Source organism: Chlamydotis macqueenii, chromosome 4 (assembly GCF_036417535.1).
Source record: "Chlamydotis macqueenii isolate bChlMac1 chromosome 4, bChlMac1.mat, whole genome shotgun sequence".
Lineage (NCBI taxonomy): Eukaryota > Metazoa > Chordata > Aves > Otidiformes > Otididae > Chlamydotis > Chlamydotis macqueenii.
Genome location: NC_141559.1, coordinates 21,638,119 through 21,660,362, shown reverse-complemented (window position 1 = coordinate 21,660,362; position 22,244 = coordinate 21,638,119). Strand labels below are relative to the sequence as shown.

The 22,244-nt window shown below is 42.5% G+C and overlaps 1 protein-coding gene across 1 annotated transcript in view; it reads right to left on the bottom strand.

The window, feature by feature from the left end:
• The window catches only part of ADGRL3 (adhesion G protein-coupled receptor L3), a 553,885-nt gene that overhangs the window by 355,714 nt on the left and 175,927 nt on the right, over nucleotides 1–22,244 (bottom strand). Inside the window, exon 3 of the mRNA XM_086746193.1 lies at nucleotides 343–582. Coding sequence (XP_086602319.1) covers nucleotides 343–397 — 55 coding nt within the window. The 5' untranslated portion in view covers nucleotides 398–582. The remainder of the gene's footprint in view (nucleotides 1–342; nucleotides 583–22,244) is intronic.

Here is a 22,244-nt window from a genome sequence, read left to right as displayed (position 1 = left end):
CAGTATTCACAGAAGGGAAATTAATTGCCATATAGAGGCCAGGAGACATAATCCCAGTGATACGCAGCCAGCAGAATAGGTTTAGGCATGAGGAAGAAGTCTGCTTTAATGTATCAGCTAAATTTTATCACAGAAATATTTATGTGTGACCAAAGTTCTTTGTTTCAGGACTTAACTAGTCACAATGTAGCTTAGGAATTCAAAGGCCTGGGGTGGAAGTGGGGACAGAAATCAACATCCTGGAAAAAAACACAGCATTAGGTAAAAGACGTAGGCAAAATCCTTGCTAGTTTCTATTCTCTTTTCCCTCCCACAGGCAAATTTACACCATTTCTCACTCACCATGGACTAACGGTGTTAAGAGCATTGTGAAGAACAGCAGCTGTGATGACCACATGACTGTGAAGGAGGGCTTGAAAGTATTCCAGCAAACGAGGGTTCAAATAAAACAAGGTGAGCGTCCTCCTGCACTTGCTTCCAACACTTCAACTGTTGGCCTTCAGTTCACATTCGAAAAGGGGAAAAAAAACCAATTAAAAAAAAAATTAAAAAATCCCACAGCCAGTATCCAGAGCCTGACACCTACAAATGAGAAAGGAAAAATAAAATTAGTTAGTAAAACAGTAAGATAGGTGTTTTCAATCAAGTCTTGCTGTTTCTTTGCTGCCAACAGCTGTAAAGGCAAATGTGTCTTCCCTCCTGGCCCTTCAGATGTGTGCATATTCCTACATACAATAGGAATTAAAACTTATCCATGTGCAGACAGACAGTTTGTGCATCACTGTCTGCATCACAGAATGCTCTGCTTCCTCTCTCAAAACAGGGCTTAAGAGACCACTTTTGAACAATGTTGCTTACAGGTCCAGAGGGTCCACAGACTTTAAAGTTGACTAGAAAAAAACAAATTCATATGTATTGCATCATATCCTATGTACACGGGACTTCTAAAACAGGCTGCAACTCTCCTGAAAACATTTAGGTGTCTATAAATCATAAGCAAACAGAAATTCTAGAGGTGAAATGGGTTTAACTGGTGCCTAGGCTCTGTGCTGAGCTTTTGAACAGACATAAGTTTCCACCCCAGCCACTTCTTTCCCACCCAAAATCCTCAAATACAGGGGGGCCAAAGAGTAAATGCAAGCTCCTGAAAGAGCACAGTTGCCAGCGTGCTGGCAAGTCAACAAACTGCCAACAAGAGAGGTCACTTTGCCACTTGGTCTAGGCCATACCTGTGGACATGCATGGGAAGCACAGGGCTTTAAGAGAAAATGCAACTCAGAATTGTGACAAAGCTGCACTCCCTGGCCTGCCTCGCCTTTCCCTTCAAACAGAAATCTTTTTTCCAATATGTGTAGACACATCCATACCACCTAGACTGGTCCCAGTGTAGGAGATAAGACACCCAGACAGCAATCCTGCTTTCTCTTTAACCTCCTGTGCAGTACGTGATGCAGGTGGCCATGCTGGCCAGAAATTATTTATGCAAACATCTGCCACATGTCCTGAATGACTTAGGCAGAAACTGAGCCCAGTGTTTCCCCAGGTAGCCGAGCACTGCACTCTTCTGCTAAGAATTTTCACTTCCTTTTGCATTTCTCCAATGGCTCCGCTATTGACGCTGATACCAAAATACTAGGCAGCAGGATCACTAACATGGTTTGGGAGTATGTTTGCCAACAATATGCCCAAAAGCCTCTTTATCCCCCAATTTGAGTTGTCCTGTGGGGTTTTTAATAACTGAATCTGCACCAGGCTTTGAACCCAAGCAGAGCCTAAAAGTAACCCTTACCCTATAGCTACCTTCTGTGGTGACTGCCAGTGACTCACTTGCTCACTCCTAGTCGAGCTCCGCAGTTATTGTGGGATTAAAAATAATGGTCTCATCCATCCCACACATTTACAGGAAAGCACAGAGAAATTTGAATCCATGCTTGAATAGAAACATTCACTTATTTAATTTGAGAAAGTATTCCAGCTTCCCATCATTTTAATCTCTCAAGAATGGGCTAGATGGCCACAGTGACTCAAACTTGGCAGCAAAAAACCCAACTATACAGACTTAAACCATGGCATCAGTTTGAGACTTAGCTCCCCACTGGCTTTGAAATGATCATAAAATATGAGGAATTGAAAAGTACTTTGCATATCTGTTTTGAACTCCCTAGACTCTGCAGCCTTCACAGCACTGGTCTAATTAAAAATCTCTCAAAAAATCTCTGATCAACAGAAGTTATTCTTCTCTGAGCAAAGAAGCTGTTTTTGCCAGCTTTTGTTCTTACCCAAAACTTAGTTTGAGCCAAAAAGCTATTTGAAAAACTGTGCTGCATGCCACTGTGATGTGGGTATATTTCTGAAACTCTGGTATGACAAAGTGGCCTTTGTTTTGCCTCCTATCTTTGCTGATCAACTAAATCAAACCTCCCATTGTTCAGAACCAAAGTCTATAAAAGGAAGCTGCATTTTTTTTCTGATAAATGTATCTGCTTGCACTGCCAAGATTTTATTCTCCCACCCTACTCTCCTCCCCAGTCTATGCCTGCAATTTGTTCACTCAAATGTAGCATTTAGTTTCCAAAGGTTTTTCTCAGCTTTGTAACTGGAGTTACTAAAAAGCCCCAGGTCAATATGCAGTCAAGTGTCTCTTTTATAGACATCCTAGAAATTAAAACTTTGCTCGAGCTGGGACTAATCAGAATGGTCACTGATTATATTTAAAGACTGTTTTCCAAAGCGGAAAAGACTCATGAATATTTGAAATCATACATTCTAAATAGCGATCAAGTTTTCCATTTATATTTTAGGAGGCTACCAGTACACATCAAACTACACCACTGGCCATTATTTATGCATGCTTTTTCTACAGCATCCTCTGAAAGTTTTAAAAGTTATATGCTTTTTGTGCTACAAAATTTGAAAAGGCATATAGAGATGGGGGAAAGCTATCCAAGCTCAGGTACACTTCCCTGAAGCAAAAGCTCAGCCAGGCAGTGAAAGCATGGCCATTTTTTTCCTGATTTTTATTTGTTTAAGATTAATCAAGTTCAATAATGTAAATCTGTTAGAAAGAGATAACATTATGGTGCAGTAAAAGGTTTTTGAGTGTAAATTAAAGAAGTCATAAATTAATTATGCTACCTATCCCAGAGAAGGGATAATTGTCAACAAAATATTTACACAGTGGCTTTTAAAATTGCTTTTATGTGTCTATATATTTCTGTATGACAGGAATCAAGGATTTTTTTCTGCGATCTCATGAGCTGGGGCTGAATGAGCAAAAAGGATTCACCTGCCCTCTGCAGAGTCCAAACACTAATTTTGGGAAGTAATGTCTTTGCAACCACCAGAAGCAGAAATAAACATTTTATCCTACTGCAAAGAGAATTATCCAGTCACAAAGCTCCTGTGCAAAACAGAGATGACAGGAGTAGCTCAGTATTATGCACCATTTACTCCGGTTGGAAATCTGGCCCAATATTCCCGGCCCTATTTTCTTTCCTGCCAGAGTAGAACAAGCCAGAGACATAGGCTTTCAGGTTGTGCCTGCACACCCTGGCTGGCACACCCTTGCCCTTAAGCCTGCTCCTACAAAGACTTCAACCCCTTAGACTTAAGGTCATGCACAAATCTTAACAAATCCACAGTGTGTCTGGATAAATGAAGTTGTTTAACAACACAGGACACCACTATATTAAGTAAACACATTGTAATGCAAATTCTGGGTGGTTTTGTATTTTATGTAATAAAATAGTCATGGTGCATTTGTGAACTGGATTATCTGTAGGGGAACAGCCAGTTAGGAAAGAGTGGAGCAACTCTTTTTCTTAACGGTCACACAGCCCCTCTCAAGCAGCATTATGAGATGCAGAAAGAGGCAGAAAATAAAATTAACTTAATCTTTGGATTAACTCCAAGTAAAGTACAGCCAAACAGAGAAGCTAGAGGACATATCTGTGAACTGTTCAGTGCAGAGTGTTACATTTATTGATGCAAGAAGGGGATATACCATCACAGTGAAAAATTTAACAGCTACACTTGACCTAAGGGCTTTGGACTTGAACCATGAAGACGTTGCAGCTTGCATTGATTTAAAAGAAAGTTATTTTGCTCACTGACCTTTCTGCCCATAGGGCTGCCCCTGACACCCTCACAGTCTGATCTGATGCTAAGCATCACCCAAACCTGATTTGCATGCTGGCAGTTCCCAAAATCCAACTCAAAGTGGTACTGACAGAATAGGAGAAAGCCAAAGGAAACTAATGCCTCATGGTGTAGAGATGAGCAGTGAAGTATTCATCAAGGCGTCATTCATAAAAAAGCATCACTGACAAACTCAATATCTACCCAAGTCTGTTCTTCAGCAGTTGAAGCAGCACATGGAGCATTTTCTGAGCTCATCTGTCGACGGTCTACAGGGAGGGTGAAAAAGAAAAGGAAACCAGTTCATCTGGTGAGTGAACAGATAGGCTGAATTCAAAGTAGAATTTAGAGCAGCACAAGCCAAACCTGTCAGAAATCCACTTAGTTACTACCTTCCTTCAAACATGAGCATTTGTACCTGCACAAAACTAGACACTACCCTTCTTACATGGCAAAAGTGAGAGGCAAGAGTGTTTTACAAAGAAGCTCATTAGCAAAGCCTGATAGAAATGCCCTGTTTTTCTTATACAGTTTTACTTGCAGCAATTTTCTTGCCACCCCGACGTAAGGATTACTTTATATTTCTTAATAGAAGAGATTCCTGCCTTTATCTCCTCTTTTTGCAGAAGTTGCTTACTAAGTAGAAAATAAGCATGGTGTTTCAAACAAATATTGATTAAATCCACTATTTACAAGGCAAAAAGTTTGGAAGTAATTAAACTTCTTGAAGTTGATGGGCCAAGCTGGAATCACAGATGTAATTCCCCATTCTCAGCATCTGCTACTTGAGACAATTTATTCTAGACAACATTTTTTCTAAGAAGAGAGAAATGAGAAATAACCCCAGCAAGGAAAAACATAACATGCCCTCTCTGCAAAAGTAAATTAACTGCAATTTAATGTTAAAAAAATCTAAGTAAAAGAATGACCTGTATTGCCACTCCCATTATGAATGGTTAAGAAAAGAGAACTGCTGCAATACATTTCATCATGAGTTGTCTGCAAAAGAGATTTTTTAAAATTTTTTTTGCAATAGTACTAAAAAGAAAGCTTTTGCCCCTCCCACCTCTTTCCACCTGCACCTTATTTAAAATCCCTTTCTCTGTCAGGTACTCAGAATGTGGCTCCACGATCACTTTGTAGTGGCAAAAACACAGCCTGCTATGTAAAAGGTCATGTAGACATCACTGATGGTATAATAAACGGGGAGTAGGGCAGGAGCAGGCTGTGCTCCTGGCATTTCAATGGAACCACATGTACTTTCACTCCTAGCCACTCACTAAAGTTACCACTACAGGGATGTGGCTATTTATGGGCAGATTTTTCCATGAGCATTTTCAAGTCAGGAACATGTTTCTGAGTCACATAAAGTGAATTGTCTGTAAACTTTTATCTGTGTCTGCATTTAGCCCAGGAGAAGGTTCATCCTATACTACAAATGCTCATAAAGTCAGAGTCCTCACAGAGTTCAGGAAAATAGGCTTTTGTTTCTCAAAATATCAAGTGTCAGCCATGGCTTTTGGCTCTTCATTTCAGGTTTTAAGTTTGCTAGATGTAATGCACTGTGAGAGACCCAGTGAGCCTTCTTAGGGTGAGTGGACTCACCAATTTGTAGTTCAACCTGCCCACATCTATGTCCTCTTTCTGTACCACAGACCTTGTTCCAACTCTCTCTCACATCTCACCTGGGGGTGTGAACTCCTCAATCCTCTCACCCCATATGCACAAACCTACAATGTATTTCCAAGTGCCTATATCCAAAAAAAGTTTAAAATGAACACTTGCACCTCTGCCCCTAATTGCACATTGCCGTATATTAACATTCATTTCATCCATATTGTTTGAAAACCAAAGACCATTCTGCCCTTTACTTCTCCTTTATATCAACACCCCGAGAAGTAATTTTAAAAACCTTAAAAGCAAGCAACAATGGCAACAATGTCTAGTAAGTTTGCATTCACCCCAGATTCTCAGGTATCACTGCAGTGCCTCTTACTCCCCTGAGAGTAGCAGCCAAGGCAGCAAGGAACCTCTGTCAACTCAAACCAAGCCTCATCAACTACCTGTTTAGGCCACAGTTCAAAGTAAAAAAGAACTCCTTAGATGTACTATGGGATTTGCTGCAAAATAAATCTCAAGTGTTAACTGAGTTAATTCATTTCAGATTAATCAAGCCTTTGATAAGAGCACACCCAAACACACACCAGCTGAATACAGCAGTTTTTTTTTTTTTTCCTGTGTAGGTAACATGAAGGCTTTTGTGCTTTTCTAGAGGTCAAAAGGAGAACTAAAGCTGTCTGCTGCTTGTTGGTTTTCCCATTCAATCCATGATCAAAGCAATTTCATCAGAAAATTATAACTAAACTAAAAGTGAAGCTACTTACACATCTTGTGACTTTGCATGGGAGGATGAGGGGAAGGAATACAGAGAAAAGAAACTGTCTTGGAAACAAGGTCCAGAAGCTTAGAAAGATGGTACCAAATTGTACACATTAATATCACAGCTACTGAACGCTCCAGCCTTTCTTTAAGCACCTGCTGGTTATCCTTGGCAATATACTTCATTACATATTTAAGAGAGGAAGGCAGATAATTCACAAGGTCCCTGCATGTATGCAAATATATGATAACATGCAAAAATTCAAAAGGTGCGGGATATCGTCTGAGGATGTGGTAAAATATGCAAGTATTTGTATCACATTACCACCCTTAGAGCAGTGGACTTTCTGAAAACTGATTATGAAACATTTGGTACTCTCACTGGGTAAGCGCCACCTACTAAAATACCTCACAGCGGGCCCCTCCACCACTCCAAACCCCATCAGGGAAAAAAAAATCCTACATGTCTTGGGAAAAGCTAGGTAGCTCTTTGCACAAGCTGCACAGCACCATAAACTTCTGACCACCTGAAACAATCCTATTTCATAATTGTATACAACAATTATTACAGCAATGTTCTGCAAACTTTTGGGGAGGTATTAAGATCTTTATTGAAAATTTATTATACCTACGTAATACAACACCTTTCTCAAATGTTTTAGTTTGCAGCACATCTTTATAGAGGGAAAATAATGCACAGGCAAACACTCCTCACAGTATTGCCAACGGTTACGATTTCATTGCAAAATTCTCAGTATGTGGCAGCTCCTTGCAATAATGAAAATGTCAGCTTTCTTTCCAAGTAGATTTCTCCTTACAGAGAAAAACTGAAAAATAGGATCGAAATGCAGCTCAGAGGCTTAGTAAACCAGTGGTAAATAAATATAACTCACCATAGTTATTTGATTTGAAGTTCACATGACTTTTAATCAAATCTCGTAATTTTTTTCTGTGAATGATTCATGGTGTTCAAGGCCTGGGTTTGACAATAGTCTTGTAATACTTACTTGCATTCCACAGAGCCTTTGGCAATTCTTCTGTGACAAATAAAACATGTCTGGTGCATGCATTGAAAATTGAGACAAGCTTATCACCAAGGTGATATCAGCAAAATTTTAACTTCCCTTTCCTACCATTAGCAGAGCTTGTATTTTGAGGCATCACCTCTACCATACATACCAGTCCCATTTATTTAAGTGTCTTACCATAGTGGTAGTTGTGACAGCACAGATTCTGCACTGGGTCTTGCTTGAACATGAGGAAGTGACAGCCTCCAAGAAGAAAACTAGCCAAAGGAAATGACAGAAAATTCCACGAGAGTTCAAATAGCCCATCTTTAGGTGAAGCATGATATTGAGGCCAGAGGAAGAATGCTCCTAAATGCCTCTGGATGCAATCTTTAAAATAATTTTCAATATTCATTTATCCACCCATTTATCTCTCTCTTCCTGCTCTCTCCATCTCCTTCATAACACTTCTAATTTTCTTTCTTTCCTCTTCCTGGCACGAAAGGATCTCTTTAACTTACATTGCCCAAAATTGTCCAGCAGCTACAGAGACAGAAGGAGCGAAGAGTTTAGTCCCATTTGCCATCACAGCAAGCTCAGGTCTTAAGGGTGGATCTTCTCCCTAGGGGAGCATAGGGGAATGCAGGTAGGGGCCATTTCTCCATTGCCTGCAGCTCAAAGCCCATATGGGTGGGCTCCATCTCCCCGTACATCGGCCAGGAACAGAAGGATGGTTCACAGGCTTTCAGAGCTGTCTGCTCCCCAGAAGTGGTCTATGCAACCAGAGAAGAATCTTACTTGCAAAGATGATGGTGAGCTCTTTTTTTTTGTGGGCTCTGCAATTCAGAGAAAGGGGAAAGGGACTGCCTTATGTCCACCTCTCGGCACACTTCTTCAGCCCAGTTGGCCCTACAGCTCTTTGTATATGAAAGTTAAACAGGAAAGTGAAAGACTTCAAGGGCTACAGAGAATTGCGCAGTGCTGAGCTGACACAGAAAGCCTGGCTTCTACAATGTCTTGTTACACAGGGCCCACAGCAGCAGGGAGCTGACGGACAGCAATGCATGAACCAAAATACAAGGGTTACAACTGCATTTGTCATAGGAAGCAGTACTTTTGACAATGCTGTATTTCTCAGCCTTTGACTTACTCCAGCTCCAGTCACCACTCACACGTGTAACTGTATGCAAAAATAAAAAAGGGAAAGAATAACACTTGATGGAGAAGCTGTGATCTACTTCCTATCTGTAAAACGTGTCTCCAGTGCCTTTTTATTCTGCTCTTGCTTACTGTTCCTTTCTCAAATGGATAGTAACAGATATCACTTGTTTTGCACTAAGAGAATGTAATTTCCTTCACTTTTTGTGCTGATTAGGAAATTAACAGGCAGTATAAGCAAGGTTAATTGCTTTTCCTATTTAAAATGTACTGCTCTTGAAAGAATTAAGAGTAACAAGAGATCACCTATACACACAACTCTATGCACATGTGCACATTATCAAATGAAGCAAAAATCGCTGGCAAATGAGATTAATGGCAAAAGCCAGGTGAATAACATATTTTTGCAATAAAGTTATCTAGGAAAAAGTTAAGTTTGATTGTCTTTCAAATCTGTTACGATGTAATAAATGTCTATTGATGTTTAGCAGAAATTGGCTTTTAATGATCATTGCTATTTTTGGCAGGTGGGTGACATGTAGTTTAAATATAAACCAGATTTATGTTTTACACCAGGATGACTTTCTCAGATGACTCTCCTTGACTTAACCTCTTCACACCCCACAAGACATTTAATATAATTTTATTTCTAATAGACTGTGAGCCAATAGGATCATATTTGCTACTACTGATGTTTTCAATGAGAAATAAAATCAATGAGGTTTATGCTGAAGATAAGTGTAAGTGATTAGTTAGCTGTAAGTGGCTTGGAAAATATTAGGAGCGTTACATTATTCATGTAACATGTATACATGATGAAAATTAAGAAAGATTCTGGACAGAAGTAAAATCTATAAAAAACTCCTGGCTTTGCTGTGTTAGAGAAATCGTAGCTAGAAGTTGCTTTTGTGGGCGCTCTCAAAAATTACTACTAGTAGGTGGGAAACTCTGTCCCATTTTTCAACACAAGCAATCTTCAGAATTCATAGCCACAATGAAAAAAACCAAACCAAACCAAACCAAAAGTCTTTTCCCAGACCCAGAGACAATAGAGCAGCCCAGTAGGTTGCTAGGAGAAAAACAAAAACCACTTGATGTAGCACAGAAAGAGCAGGCAAGCAAGGCAAAGTTAGTCCATAGACTAACTGGAAAAGCAAGACAGTAATACAGAAGCAGCATTCTGCAGCATAAAAAATAAGAGAATGTAAGAGAATGGATTGAGAGCAGCCCTGAGGAGAAGGACTTGGGAGTGCTGGTGGACGAGAAGCTCAACATGAGCCGGCAATGCGCCCTTGCGGCCCAGAAGGCCAACCGCATCCTGGGCTGCATCAAGAGAAGCATGGCCAGCAGGTCGAGGGAGGTGATTCTCCCCCTCTACTCTGCCCTGGTGAGACCCCACCTGGAGTACTGTGTCCAGTTCTGGAGCCCCGAAGACAAGAAGGACATGGACCAGTTGGAGAAGGTGCAGAGGAGGGCCACAAAGATGATAAGAGGGCTGGAGCACCTTTCCTAGGAGGACAGGCTGAGAGAGTTGGGGCTGTTCAGCCTGGAGAAGAGGAGGCTCCGAGGAGACCTGATAGCAGCCTTCCAGTACCTCAAGGGGGCCTACAGGAAAGATGGGGAGAGGCTGTTCAGTAGGGCCTGTTGCAATAGGACAAGGGGTAATGGTTTTAAAATAGAGGGAGGTAGATTTAGATTGGATATTAGGAAAAATTTTTTTTTACAGTGAGGGATGAAGAACACTGGAACAGGTTGCCCAGAGAGGTGGTGGATGCCCCATCCCTGGGAACATTTAAGGCCAGGCTGGATGAGGCTCTGAGCAACCTAATCTGGTCGAAGATGTCTCTGCTCCTTGCAGTGCGGTTGGACTAGAAGACTTTTGAAGGTCCCTTCCAACCCAAACCATTTTATGATTCTATGAAGAGATATGTATGCAGAAAAATAAATGTTACATCTAAATTTTTAGGTGTGGTGTTTTCCAATGAACTACATATACAGGAATAATAGAAAAGCAATAGGCCAAATAACAGAACAAAAAGTATTTACAGTTCCCTACAGCAAATGTCCATGTAGTAATATCAAAGAGCCTGTTTTTCCACATTTTACCATGTTAATGACTTCTGTTGCACATTAATCAAGAGTCTAGCCTCTTTGATCTTTGTAGGGGGAAAGAAAATGAGAGATTCAATTATTGCACTCATTTTCTACACAGATACTTTTGTTATTACTTATATTCTGCTAACAGAGGTCACCATCTAACCCAAAGCCTAGTTATGAAAGGTCCTGGGCATTCTCACAGTAAAACACAGCTTTCTTCCTCCTTTCCCTTTCTTCCCTCATATTATCCAATATATAAAGAATGGAAGGAAAACACTCTTTTTCAGTGTCTAGAGGTGTAGACAGATAGCAGCTGGTGATTTCCATTTGTGCCCTTCAACTCTGAAACCAAGCTTCACCCAGTAAGTGGACTTACTTCCAGTTAACTTTGATAACAAAGGGGTAAACACTCAATATTTTCTTAATCACTGCAGAAGCAGCCCTTCCAATGACAGCAACTGAATGCAGTCCAATCTGTAACAAAAATATTTCTTCCCGCCCCTGGTAATTTGCAGTTGCCTTAGCTTTGTCCCTCCCCAAAGGAGTACTTTGGAGATCTTTTAGGTTAGCACTGAACTTCAACACTGAAGCTCAATTAACAAACTGGACAGCAAAGCTCCTGTCAAACCTTATGGAAATAAGGTAATATCCTCAACATCCCTCTTACTGCCTTCACAACATCAGAGGCAAAACTACAGCCAGTCTTGTATAAGATGTTGCTAAACCCCTGTCCAGTGAAAATATGAGGGTTCAGCTGTGTGTGAAGGTTCTCTGATGTAACCCTAAGCCAACAAACCTGCCTTAAACACAAGCTGACAGACTGCAACTTCTTTGGTCTCCTTCCTAATAGGGAGAATCATACAACTATACACAACAGTGATTTGCAATCCAATGGGACCATTGTGCTACTGCTGAAAGTCAACGCTTCTCTTGGTTCTACAAAGGAAACATTTTATACTTGAAACTCTGGATTGATAAAAATATTTATATAATATGGATCACACACACTTCTCTTTTCTCTTTTTAGTGAAACAAAGGCCAGATATTTCCAGTTGAAACTACAAGAGGGATCTTACCTAAACAGAACATTTAAACCCAGCTGGAATTTCACCAGGAGCTCCCAGTTGAAGCCTCCACTCTCGCATCATGACCTGGTGTCACCAAGATCAACATGGCGACCAGTTCTTCTCCAAAGGGACTGGCCCTCTAGTTCTTAAAAAAGATATTTTTAGAGTCAAAATACTTTCTTTTTGCAAAAGAAAACCTACTAACTCCAGTAAGCACTTGTGCTTTATAAAGGATACTATAAAGTTTCTAAACAATAAAACGTTTGGGTGGGTGAAAGGCTACAATTAATTAATTCTTTCAGAGCTTTCTTGCAGAAATTAACTGCAAGGACAATCAGGACAAACGTGCTTTTTAAGACAATTGTCTTGGGCAGCTGAGTAAGGAATACGAGACACTTGCTCTATTTTCATACCTGAGCTGAGAATCAGTACCAATGGGCCAAAAGAGAAAATACACCTGTTTTGAAATTTGTCAGTCTAAAATGTGCCTGCCTCGGTAAGTCTCAAATTAAACACATTCCTTAATGGCCTATTACATAGTAACAGTCACTAAAAGATCCACAGGAAAACTGAAGGCAGTTCTTACCACAGAAGTTTCTCCTGTAAGGAAGAGAGGAGGGGAAAAAAAAGAGAAAAAAAAAAAACCAAATCAAACCCTGAAACTCTCTCAGTGCCTTTTTTATCCAAGTAAACCTACTCATACTTGACTCCTCTTGAAATTAAGGGATCTAAATTAATCTTTTAGATAAATTATTGCAGAACTGGAGCAACTATTTTCAACAATGCTCTCATTGGTAGTTTGCTAAACTGAATGAAAGAACTTCTATAACATTTTACATTTTAAAGTACACATTGAACTGAAAACAATAAAGAAAAAATATAAACATATAACTCAGTCACAGATATCTGGCAAAATCAAATACCATAAAATACAGTCAGATTGAAATGCAATGGCTGTACCACTAAGACTCTGCAATGAACTTAACTACTCAGTTTCCATTATTTCTAAGGAAACAGTAAACAATCTAATTTCACAGAATTATAGAATCTTTAAGGTTGGAAGAGACCTCCAAGATCATCAAGTCCAACCGCCAACCTAACACCACCATGCCTACTAAACCATGTCCTGGAGTGCCACATCTACACATTCTTCAAACACCTCCAGGGATGGTGACTCCACCACTTCCTTGGGCAGCCTGTTCCAGGGCTTGATAACCCTTTAACTGAAGAAATTTTTCCTAATATACAATATAAACCTCCCCTGGCACAACTTGAGGCCGTTACCTCTTGTCATATCACTTGTTAGTTGGCAGAAGAGACCAACACCTGCTTCACTACAACCTCCTGAAGGTAGTTGTGGAGAGCAATGAGGTCTCCCCTCAGCCTCCTCTTCTCAGTTCCCTCAGCTGCCCCTCATAAAACTTGCTCTCCAGACCCCTCACCAGCTTCGTTGCCCTTCTTTGGACGCACTCCAGCAATTCAACATCCTTCTAGTACTGAGGGGCCCAAAACTGCACACGGCATTCAAGGTGAGGCCTCATCACTCATCAGTGCTGAGTACAGGGCCACAATCACTTTCCTGCTCCTGCTGGCCACACTGTTCCTGATGCAAGCCAGAATGCTGTTGGCCTTCTTGGCCACCTGGGCCAAGGGGCTGGTGGCTCATGTTCAGATGACTGTCCACCAGCACCCCCAGGTCCTTTTCTGCTGGGCAGCTTTCCAGCCACTCTTCCCCAAGCCTGTAGTGTTGCCTGGGGTTGTTGTGACCCAAGTGCAGGACCCAGCACTTGGCCTTGTTGAACCTCATACAGTTCACCTCAGCCCACTGGTCCAGCCTGTCCAGATCCCTTCCTACCCTTGAGCAGATCAACACTCCTGCCCAATTTGGTGTCATCTGCAAACTCACTGAGGGAGCACTCAATCTCCTCAGCCAGATCACTCATAAAAAATATTAAACAGAACTGGCCTCAGCACTGAGCCCTGGGGAACATCGCTTGTGATTGGCCGCCAACTGGATTTAACTCGTTCACCACAACTCTCTGGGTTTGGCCATCCAGGCAATTTTTAACTCATCGCAGGGTACACCTGTCCAAGCCATGAGCCATCAGCTTCTCTAGGAGAATGCTGTGGGAGACAGTAATGCTTTAAGTATAACAGCTGTAAAATTTGCAGTAACACCTTTATTTGTGGTGGTACATATAAAGTATGCAAGTCTACTTCTGAGCTTCCACCTAGAAAAAGCAAGATGTCTCAGTAGTTGAGGAGAAACATTTAATTGTAGAACTCACATTCAATTCCAAAGAAGAAATTAAGCACCTCTGGCAACTATAAGGCAAGATAATTAATCTGATGTATGGGCCTGTCTCTTGTGACATTTTGCAAGGGACTCTATAAATACCGAAATGTAGCTATGTTTGATAAGCAAGATGAATTTGGGGGGAGGAGGGAGGAGAATTTTGGTATCTCTTGAAATGTTCCCTCTGACAAGAAGACCACATTTCTCATCCTCTGCAGGAGAGGGTTTCAAAAGCACTGCTCTAATGCTAGCTCATCTGAGGTGACTGGCAAAATCCCACTGATTTCTGTCAGAAGAAGCACAATCAAGAGAGGGCCTTTGAAAACATCACTCTAAGCCCAGCAAGCAGCAAGTAAAACCTTTGTTATTTAAGGTGATAGCTCGAAGTCGAACTGCAATAAGGTGTTTCATTCAATTATCTGAAAAGCTATTCACAGTAAACAACAAACGACAACTTTTTACTACATCTTTACTTTGACTTATTTTACTGTAAGAGGAGTAAGCGCTCTAGTTTATAAAACAAGGGGATAAACAACAAAGAAATAGGCCCTAAACATTTTGCTAAAGCAATCACTCCTTTGTTTATTTTGTTCTCCATATAAGGGAGATTCACAAGGGTAAAGCAGGAACACTGGGCTTCAAAAGTAACTAATATTGGCAAATTGTGCAGAAACATAGATAGTGTCATTGTTTAGCACTTGGCACCAGCGTGGATCTGAGCAAGCAAGAACACAGATCGCCTGTGATGGGAAATCTATCAGATGTAACAGAGCCAACTGATGGCTAAAAATCTAACATTAAGATCCTTTCATCCACTGCTTACCTTACATTTACATAAGTTTCACTTACAAAGCAAAGAGACTCCAAAAAAGTAATGTCTGAATTGAAAGAAAATTATTTCATCTAAAAGGAAGGTCAAGATCTTCTGTTGATTCAAACTGACCATCAACAAAAAAAAAAGCAATACCTAAAATTAGTTTTCTCCAAAGTAATATTTTTCCATTCAGGCTTTGCCTAGACTGTAATAGAAATAGAGGGGAAAGACTTGAGTGTGTCTTCTGAAGGCAAGAAGGGGTAGGTTGCTTCCTGGCATCAGTGTTCCTTCCGACTGTGCAAATTAAGATTGTCTTTACCCAAAGCAAATGCAGCCAGTATAATTCAGCAGTGTATGATACACAAACCTGCAGATTCTAGATGAGGCTGTCTCATTATGGAATAAAATAGAAATAGTATTCATAAATTGGATGTGATCACTAGGAACAGTTTAGCATCAAACGCTTTGGAAATCTACATGTATAAAGCCAAAGCTTTATAGGCAAAATTGATTTCAGGCTGTAGATAGCTTTAGGGCAAGAGAGTACGGAGAGCTCAAGTGAGATAGTTTACTATCAGAACTTTATCAAGCAGTTTATGCATTATTTCTTCCTCCTACATTAGGAATTAAAACCACTGATGTGGGGCTCAGATTGGCAGAGGGAAGGATGGCGGAACCCCAAACAAGCACCTTCTCACAGCTTCAGTCACATCTAGAGAGAGACAGTAATACTTAGCAAACAGAAGTCCACTAACATAAGAGGCTGAGTCATGAGGAGTCTTGTTGAGTGCCACAATTACATACTGACAGCAGACAACAAAAATGTCTTTTCATGGCAATCAGGTTGGGAAACTTCTAGGAATTTCCTTCCCTTTTACAACTGCCCTGCTTTTTAAAAACCCTCCCATTTTGAGACAAACACAATTCACTCAAACACAAGAAAACTAGGTGCTTTTACAAGTCTTAAGTGTTTGAAAGCAGCATCACCTGAAGAGAAAGGAGTTAATAATCTCAGAACTGAACTGAAAAATCATCCCGGGTTACCCAGCAGGCAGAGCTGAATTTCACTCTGAGACACCAGAGGCCTCTGGCTCACAGGACTGGGGTACAGCAGGAACTCCTCAACCAACCTGCATGTATCAGGGATATCCTAGAAAAGTTACCTTCATCTCTTCCTTGAGAATGAGAGTTATGTAAACTCTCCTCCAGAACAACAGAAGATACAGATTTGCTGTTACCCCAGCACTGCTGATCCAAATGACTTTTTTCTGATTTTTTTCTGAATTTTCCTGAAAATAATCAAATTATCAATTTCAGTATTTTTTAAATGAGTTCTTCCTATTATGCATTTACAAATTACTTTTTCTGATAATGTTTCACTTCACAGCATTTCATTTTAAGAAACTAAGGTGCTCTTAATAGGAAAGATTTCACTTGTGTTGAAACATTCTGGCTGATACATGATTTGGAGAAGAAAAAGTCAATTTGCTGAAGAAAATAGTACTCCCTGGATTTTTTTCCTCCTCAAAATTGCCAATAACTTAAAGTAATTTTCTCTCTACTCAATGGAGAAGATGTGTGCAATGTGATGACTCAGATCCCTGTTGCATAAAATGGTCAGACCACTCGGCATCCCATTATGAGCTGAGAGGAGAACCAAGGAGATTCACCATCCTCCTACAAATGAAGGCTGGTGCTGGAAGGCCCTCCACAACCCTGATTCCCCAGTATATTTCTCTTATGCTTCCCTCAGTAAAAGGGCAAGTCCATTCTCCCCCATCCTCCTCTAATGCAAAATCCACATACACTTTCAAGTACACTTTTTCCTGCTACTCACTGCCATGAGTCCAAGCCTTTCATTACTGCAGGTAAAAACAAGACTGAAGGGAGAAGTACGGACCAGTTCATCACTGAAAGCTAATGGCTGGAGAGTAGTTGAAAACACAGGTCTCTCTAGAACCATATTATCCTTATTGAGTAATTAGAAGTTAGAGTAATTAGAAGTTATCCGCAATTAAACCAGAACAGCTAGTCAAACAGTGGGTCTGCTCCTTGGTGGCAAATTCATGAGTACCAGCAGTAAGGATGAATGCAATGTGCTCTTTTGTCCATCCCTACCAACTTCAGCATTACTCAGGCAAAAAGACATGGAGCAGGGAAGAGAAGCGAGCGAGTGAAGCATGTTCCAGCATTGCCGTCCTCAAGAGCCACACAATCAGTTCAAGCGCTTTCCTCTGCAAGACTCTCTTGCCTTTTAGCTCCCTCTGTCTACTTTAGTTTCCCATCTGCCTTGAAACACATTCACTAATGTTTAGCTTTCAAAGAAGCAAGGTGTGGGACTAAAGTGTTATTTCACTGATCTTTCTCTGACCTAATCTGGTATTGCTATTCTCATCTACAAATGACTGGTACTGGAGAGGTAGCATCAGCATCTTCCCTACCATGCACGCCAGAGTTATCCAAGCAAACACTACAGACCTAAAAAGCTCATGTCAGGAATAATTGGAATTAAAGCTCAGGGTTGTCTGTGAAAAGAAAGGAGAGGGGAGGGGAGGGGACGGGAGAGGGGAGAGGAAAGGGGAGAGGGAGAGGAAAGGGGAGAGGGAGAGGGAAAAGGAAAGGGAAAGGGAAGGGGAAGGGGAAAGGGGAGGGAGAGGGGAAAGGGAAGGGGAAAGGGAAAAGGGAGGGGGAGGAAGAGGGGGAGGGGAAAGGAAGGGGAAGGGAAAGGGGAGAGGGAGGGGGTGGGGAAGGGGGAGGAAAAAAAGTGAATCCTGAGTTAGCTGGCATAGCACTTTTGGTCTATAGGACTTCCTTGTGCCTTCCTCTCGACAGCATTACGTTATCTTTCCTTGCAAAACAGCCAGCACCTTTGATTCAGTTTTGAATACTAATCTTCCTGTCAGCAGCAGGATTTTATATAGTTTTAAGTGAAAGTGTCAGACTGGTTCACCCTATCTAATGAAGCCATTGTCACATATGTAGTTTAAGGGAATACCTGCAGTCCACACTTCAAGGCTATACCAGGACTAAGCCTTCCTCATAGCCCTTCAATGTCTCTACATCTTATCACTGTAATTTAAATTGGCAAAGTTCCTGTGAAATGCAGCAAGCCTCAACCCTTAAAACATGCTCCTCTGTCTTCTTAACCAAACAGCATGTAGAAAGGTTTTCTCATGTTAAACAAAAGGACAAAGAGGAATAATCAGGAACACCACAGCATGGTTATCAGGACAGAAACAAATACAAGGATAACCTGCAAAGCAAGAGCTCATCTTCACAAAGCCAATAATTGTGTCCGTGAGGCTAGCAATTCCAAAGGCAGCCTGCAGGAAAATCACTGTAAACTGAAAACATGCAACTTGTATCTATTTCTGTGGTGTAAAGCAAAGCTATGCTGTAGCGACAGCATATCAACACTAAATCAATACTATTCAGGGCCAATATTGGTAAGCCACTAACCAAACAAGCAGCAATGTGAACCTATTGATCCTGTAGAGCTATACTTCCACACTGTTCGCTTCACCTTCTGAAATATTTCTATCAATCACCTTGCAAAATGGAAAACCAGACACTGAAACTCCTAATTAATACTTCCTGAAAACCTGAAGTCACACTTAGATAATAACAAAAACCCTTGGTAGCATGTTATATATTAAGATTTGTCAAAATACCTTAAGTTAAGAACAAAAATTGTTTTCAAAATGATTCTGTTGCAGTTTTATCAGGCTGAACACTTAGTTATGACAACCTCAGGCAATCCGGCAAGGCTACCTGGATGGGTTCGTGACACACTCTGCCTGACTGACAATGGCTCCCGCTGAGTCCATGAGAGTGCAGACAAAGCACATCACTATGCAGGGACAAAACCAGGTAAAATTAATGCATGGGCTTATTTTAACATGCATCCAGAGATAGAAAAGCCTGTCAACCACTGCAGACTAGCATGTCACCATCTTCCTTTCCAGATAGGTGATAGGCTTCTGGGGATGCACTTACCTTCCCCTCCTTCCTCACTGCTCCCCTGGTCTCAAGGTGAAAATTGGGGCAGGATTAGAAAAGAGCTGGGGGATAAACATATCAGTAAAACAATAAATACCAGCTAGACAGCTACGAAGGTCAGGAGATGTTTAGGAAGATTACAAGTTCAAAGACCACAGTGGCAGCAAGTGCTGACAGATAAAATGTACTTTTCCATCGGAAAAAAATATATGCAAGTTGCATATATATATCTTACACACATATACATTGTTTCATACAAGTTTTTAAACATTTTACTCTTGTTTATAATTATTTTTTTAAAAAGGCGTGGAACATGAAGGGCTACCTTACTTGCTAGTGGTTTCCTACAACAGAATGCATCCCCATACAGTGCTGGGGAGGATGCCTTCAACATTGTGTCAGAGGCTTCCAAAGGGATTTCTTTAACACGCGGGAAAGTTGGGGGTTTTGGCAGAAGTGGCAGGGGTAGGTGGGGCTGCACGGGTCCCACACACCTCCAGAGTGGCATCTCAGGGGAAGCCCTGCCTGGTCACTGCAGCTGCCACCCCTGGTCCTGCTCCCTCCCCTTGTCAGGGACAGGGTAGAGGCCCTGGTGGGGGCAGCACCACCTGGGGGCACTCAGACCGCTCTTTTGGGCCCACCACCAAGGTAGTGTGGAGCCTGCCCCATGGCCTCTTCCCCAGACCCCACCACCAGAATCCCTAGGTCCCGTGGCAATACCTGACCCCAAGGCCTGGCTTTGAGGGCCACCAGGCAGGAATTCTAAAGCTCCCCCAAAACCCAGGCCCCACAGTGACCTGCTGGCAGGGCCCCGTGGCCCCATAGCAACCAGATAATTTCTCCAGCAGCCTCAGCCCCATCCCATGCCTACAGCACAAAACAGTCGTCCTTACTGGTGCCCCTCTGTGGAAACCAGCGCCGAGGCTTCCAGCCACACAGGAGAGGAGATGCAGGTCCTTAATGCTGCTTTCAGACCCCAATCCAGGACATACTAGGCATACTAGGAGGCCATCAAACTGCTAACACAGCTTCTAGGCCTGGCCGGCAGGAATACTCAATGACTTTTTTGCCTCAGTCTTCACCGACAAGAGTTCCTGTCCCACCACCCAAGCTGGAAAAGGTGCAAGCAGGGACTGCGAGGATGAAGAACCGCCCACTGTACTCGAAAAGCAGGTTCGGGATCATCTGAGGAACTTAAAGGTGCACAAGTCCATGGGACCTGACGAGATCCATCCATGGGTCCTGAGGGAACTGGCGGATGAAGTTGCCAAGCCACTGGCTATTGTATTTGAGAAGTCATGGCGGTCTGGTGAGGTCCCTGATGACTGGAAGAGAGGGAACATAACCCCAATTTTTAAAAAGGGGAATAAGGAAGACCCGGGTAACTACAGGCTGGTCAGCCTCACCTCTGTGCCTGGCAAGGTCATGGAGCAGATTCTCCTGGAAACCATGCTAAGGCACATGGAGAGCAAGGAGGTGGCTGGTGACAGCCAACATGGCTTCACCAAGGGCAGATCGTGCCTGACCAATTTGGTGGCCTTCTATGACGGGGTGACAGCATCGGTGGACAAGGGATGAGCAACGGATATCATCTACCTGGACTTGTGCAAAGCTTTTGACACTGTCCCACATGACATCCTTCTCTCTAAAATAGAGAGACATGGGTTTGATGGATGGACCACTCCATGGATAAGGAGTTGGCTGGATGGCCGCACTCAGAGGGTGATGGTTAATGGCTCAATGTCCACGTGGAGACCGGTCACGAGTGGCGTCCCTCAGGGGTCCGTGTTGGGCCCAGCCCTGTTCAGCATCTTTGTCGGAGACATGGACAGTGGGATAGAGTGCACCCTCAGCAAGTTCGCTGATGACACCAAGTTGTGTGGTGCCGTCGACACGCTGGAAGGGAGGGATGCCATCCAGAGGGACCTTGACAGGCTGGAGAGGTGGGCCTGTGCCAACCTCATGAATTTCAACCAGGCCAAGTGCAAGGTCCTGCACCTGGGTCATGGCAATCCCAGGCACAAATACAGGCTGGGCGGGGAATGGATTGAGAGCAGCCCTGAGGAGAAGGACTTGGGAGTGCCGGTGGACGAGAAGCTCAACATGAGCTGGCAATGCGCCCTTGCGGCCCAGAAGGCCAACCGCATCCTGGGTTGCATCAAGAGGAGTACGGCCAGCAGGTCGTGGGAGGTGATTCTCCCCCTCTACTCTGCCCTGGTGAGACCCCACCTGGAGTACTGTGTCCAGTTCTGGAGCCCCCAACACAAGAAGGACATGGACCAGTTGGAGAAGGTCCAGAGGAGGGCCACGAAGATGATAAAAGGGCTGGAGCACCTCTCCTATGAGGACAGGCTGAGAGAGTTGGGGCTGTTCAGCCTGGAGAAGAGAAGGCTCCGGGGAGACCTGATAGTGGTCTTCCAGTACCTCAAGGGGGCCTACAAGAAAGAGGGGGAGAGGCTGTTCAGTAGGGCCTGTTGCAATAGGACGAGGGGTAATGGTTTTAAAATAGAGGGGGGTAGATTTAGATTGGATATTAGGAAAAAAATTTTTACAATGCAAGTTATAGAACACTGGAACAGGTTGCCCAGAGAGGTGGTGGAAGCCCCATCCCTGGAAACATTTAAGGCCAGGCTGGATGAGGCTCTGAGCAACCTGATCTAGTCGGGGATGTCCCTGCTCCTTGCAGGGGGGTTGGACTAGATGACCTTTGAAGGTTCCTACCAACTCTAACCATTCTATGATTCTATGATTCTATGAATAATGGTTTGCAGAAGACTTGTTATCTGAGATCGAGTGCCTTGAAGAAATCGGGGAGCATCGAAGTGCCCCAGCCACCCGACAAGCGTGATGAGAACATGGCTGTGGCCCCTCACCAGGTGAAGAGGTCAGGCTTCATTTAAGAAGTCAACCAATACCTACAGAAATACTCTAAAAACAACAGAGCCTTCACAAAAGGTAAGCCAAGATCTACAACACTTCCCCCTCCCCTCCAAAATAATCAGATTTTAAACATACCCTTCAGAGAAACAGTCCAGCCATTAACAGTAACTGTTTCTTATGTACATCAGTAAAAGATGTAGTGCTACAGAGACTAAATTGGACTTACAGAAAAGAAGTCATAAATCTTTGTCAGTCTCTCAGAAATGAACACTTAATACAACTGGCTTGGAGTACTTCACTTCTCACTCAGCCGAGGTACCAATTATGGTACCACTATGATACATTTTAATCATTGTTGTTAATGGCTCCCTCAATTTATTTTATCCCCTCTCTGCACTAATGAGCTGTGC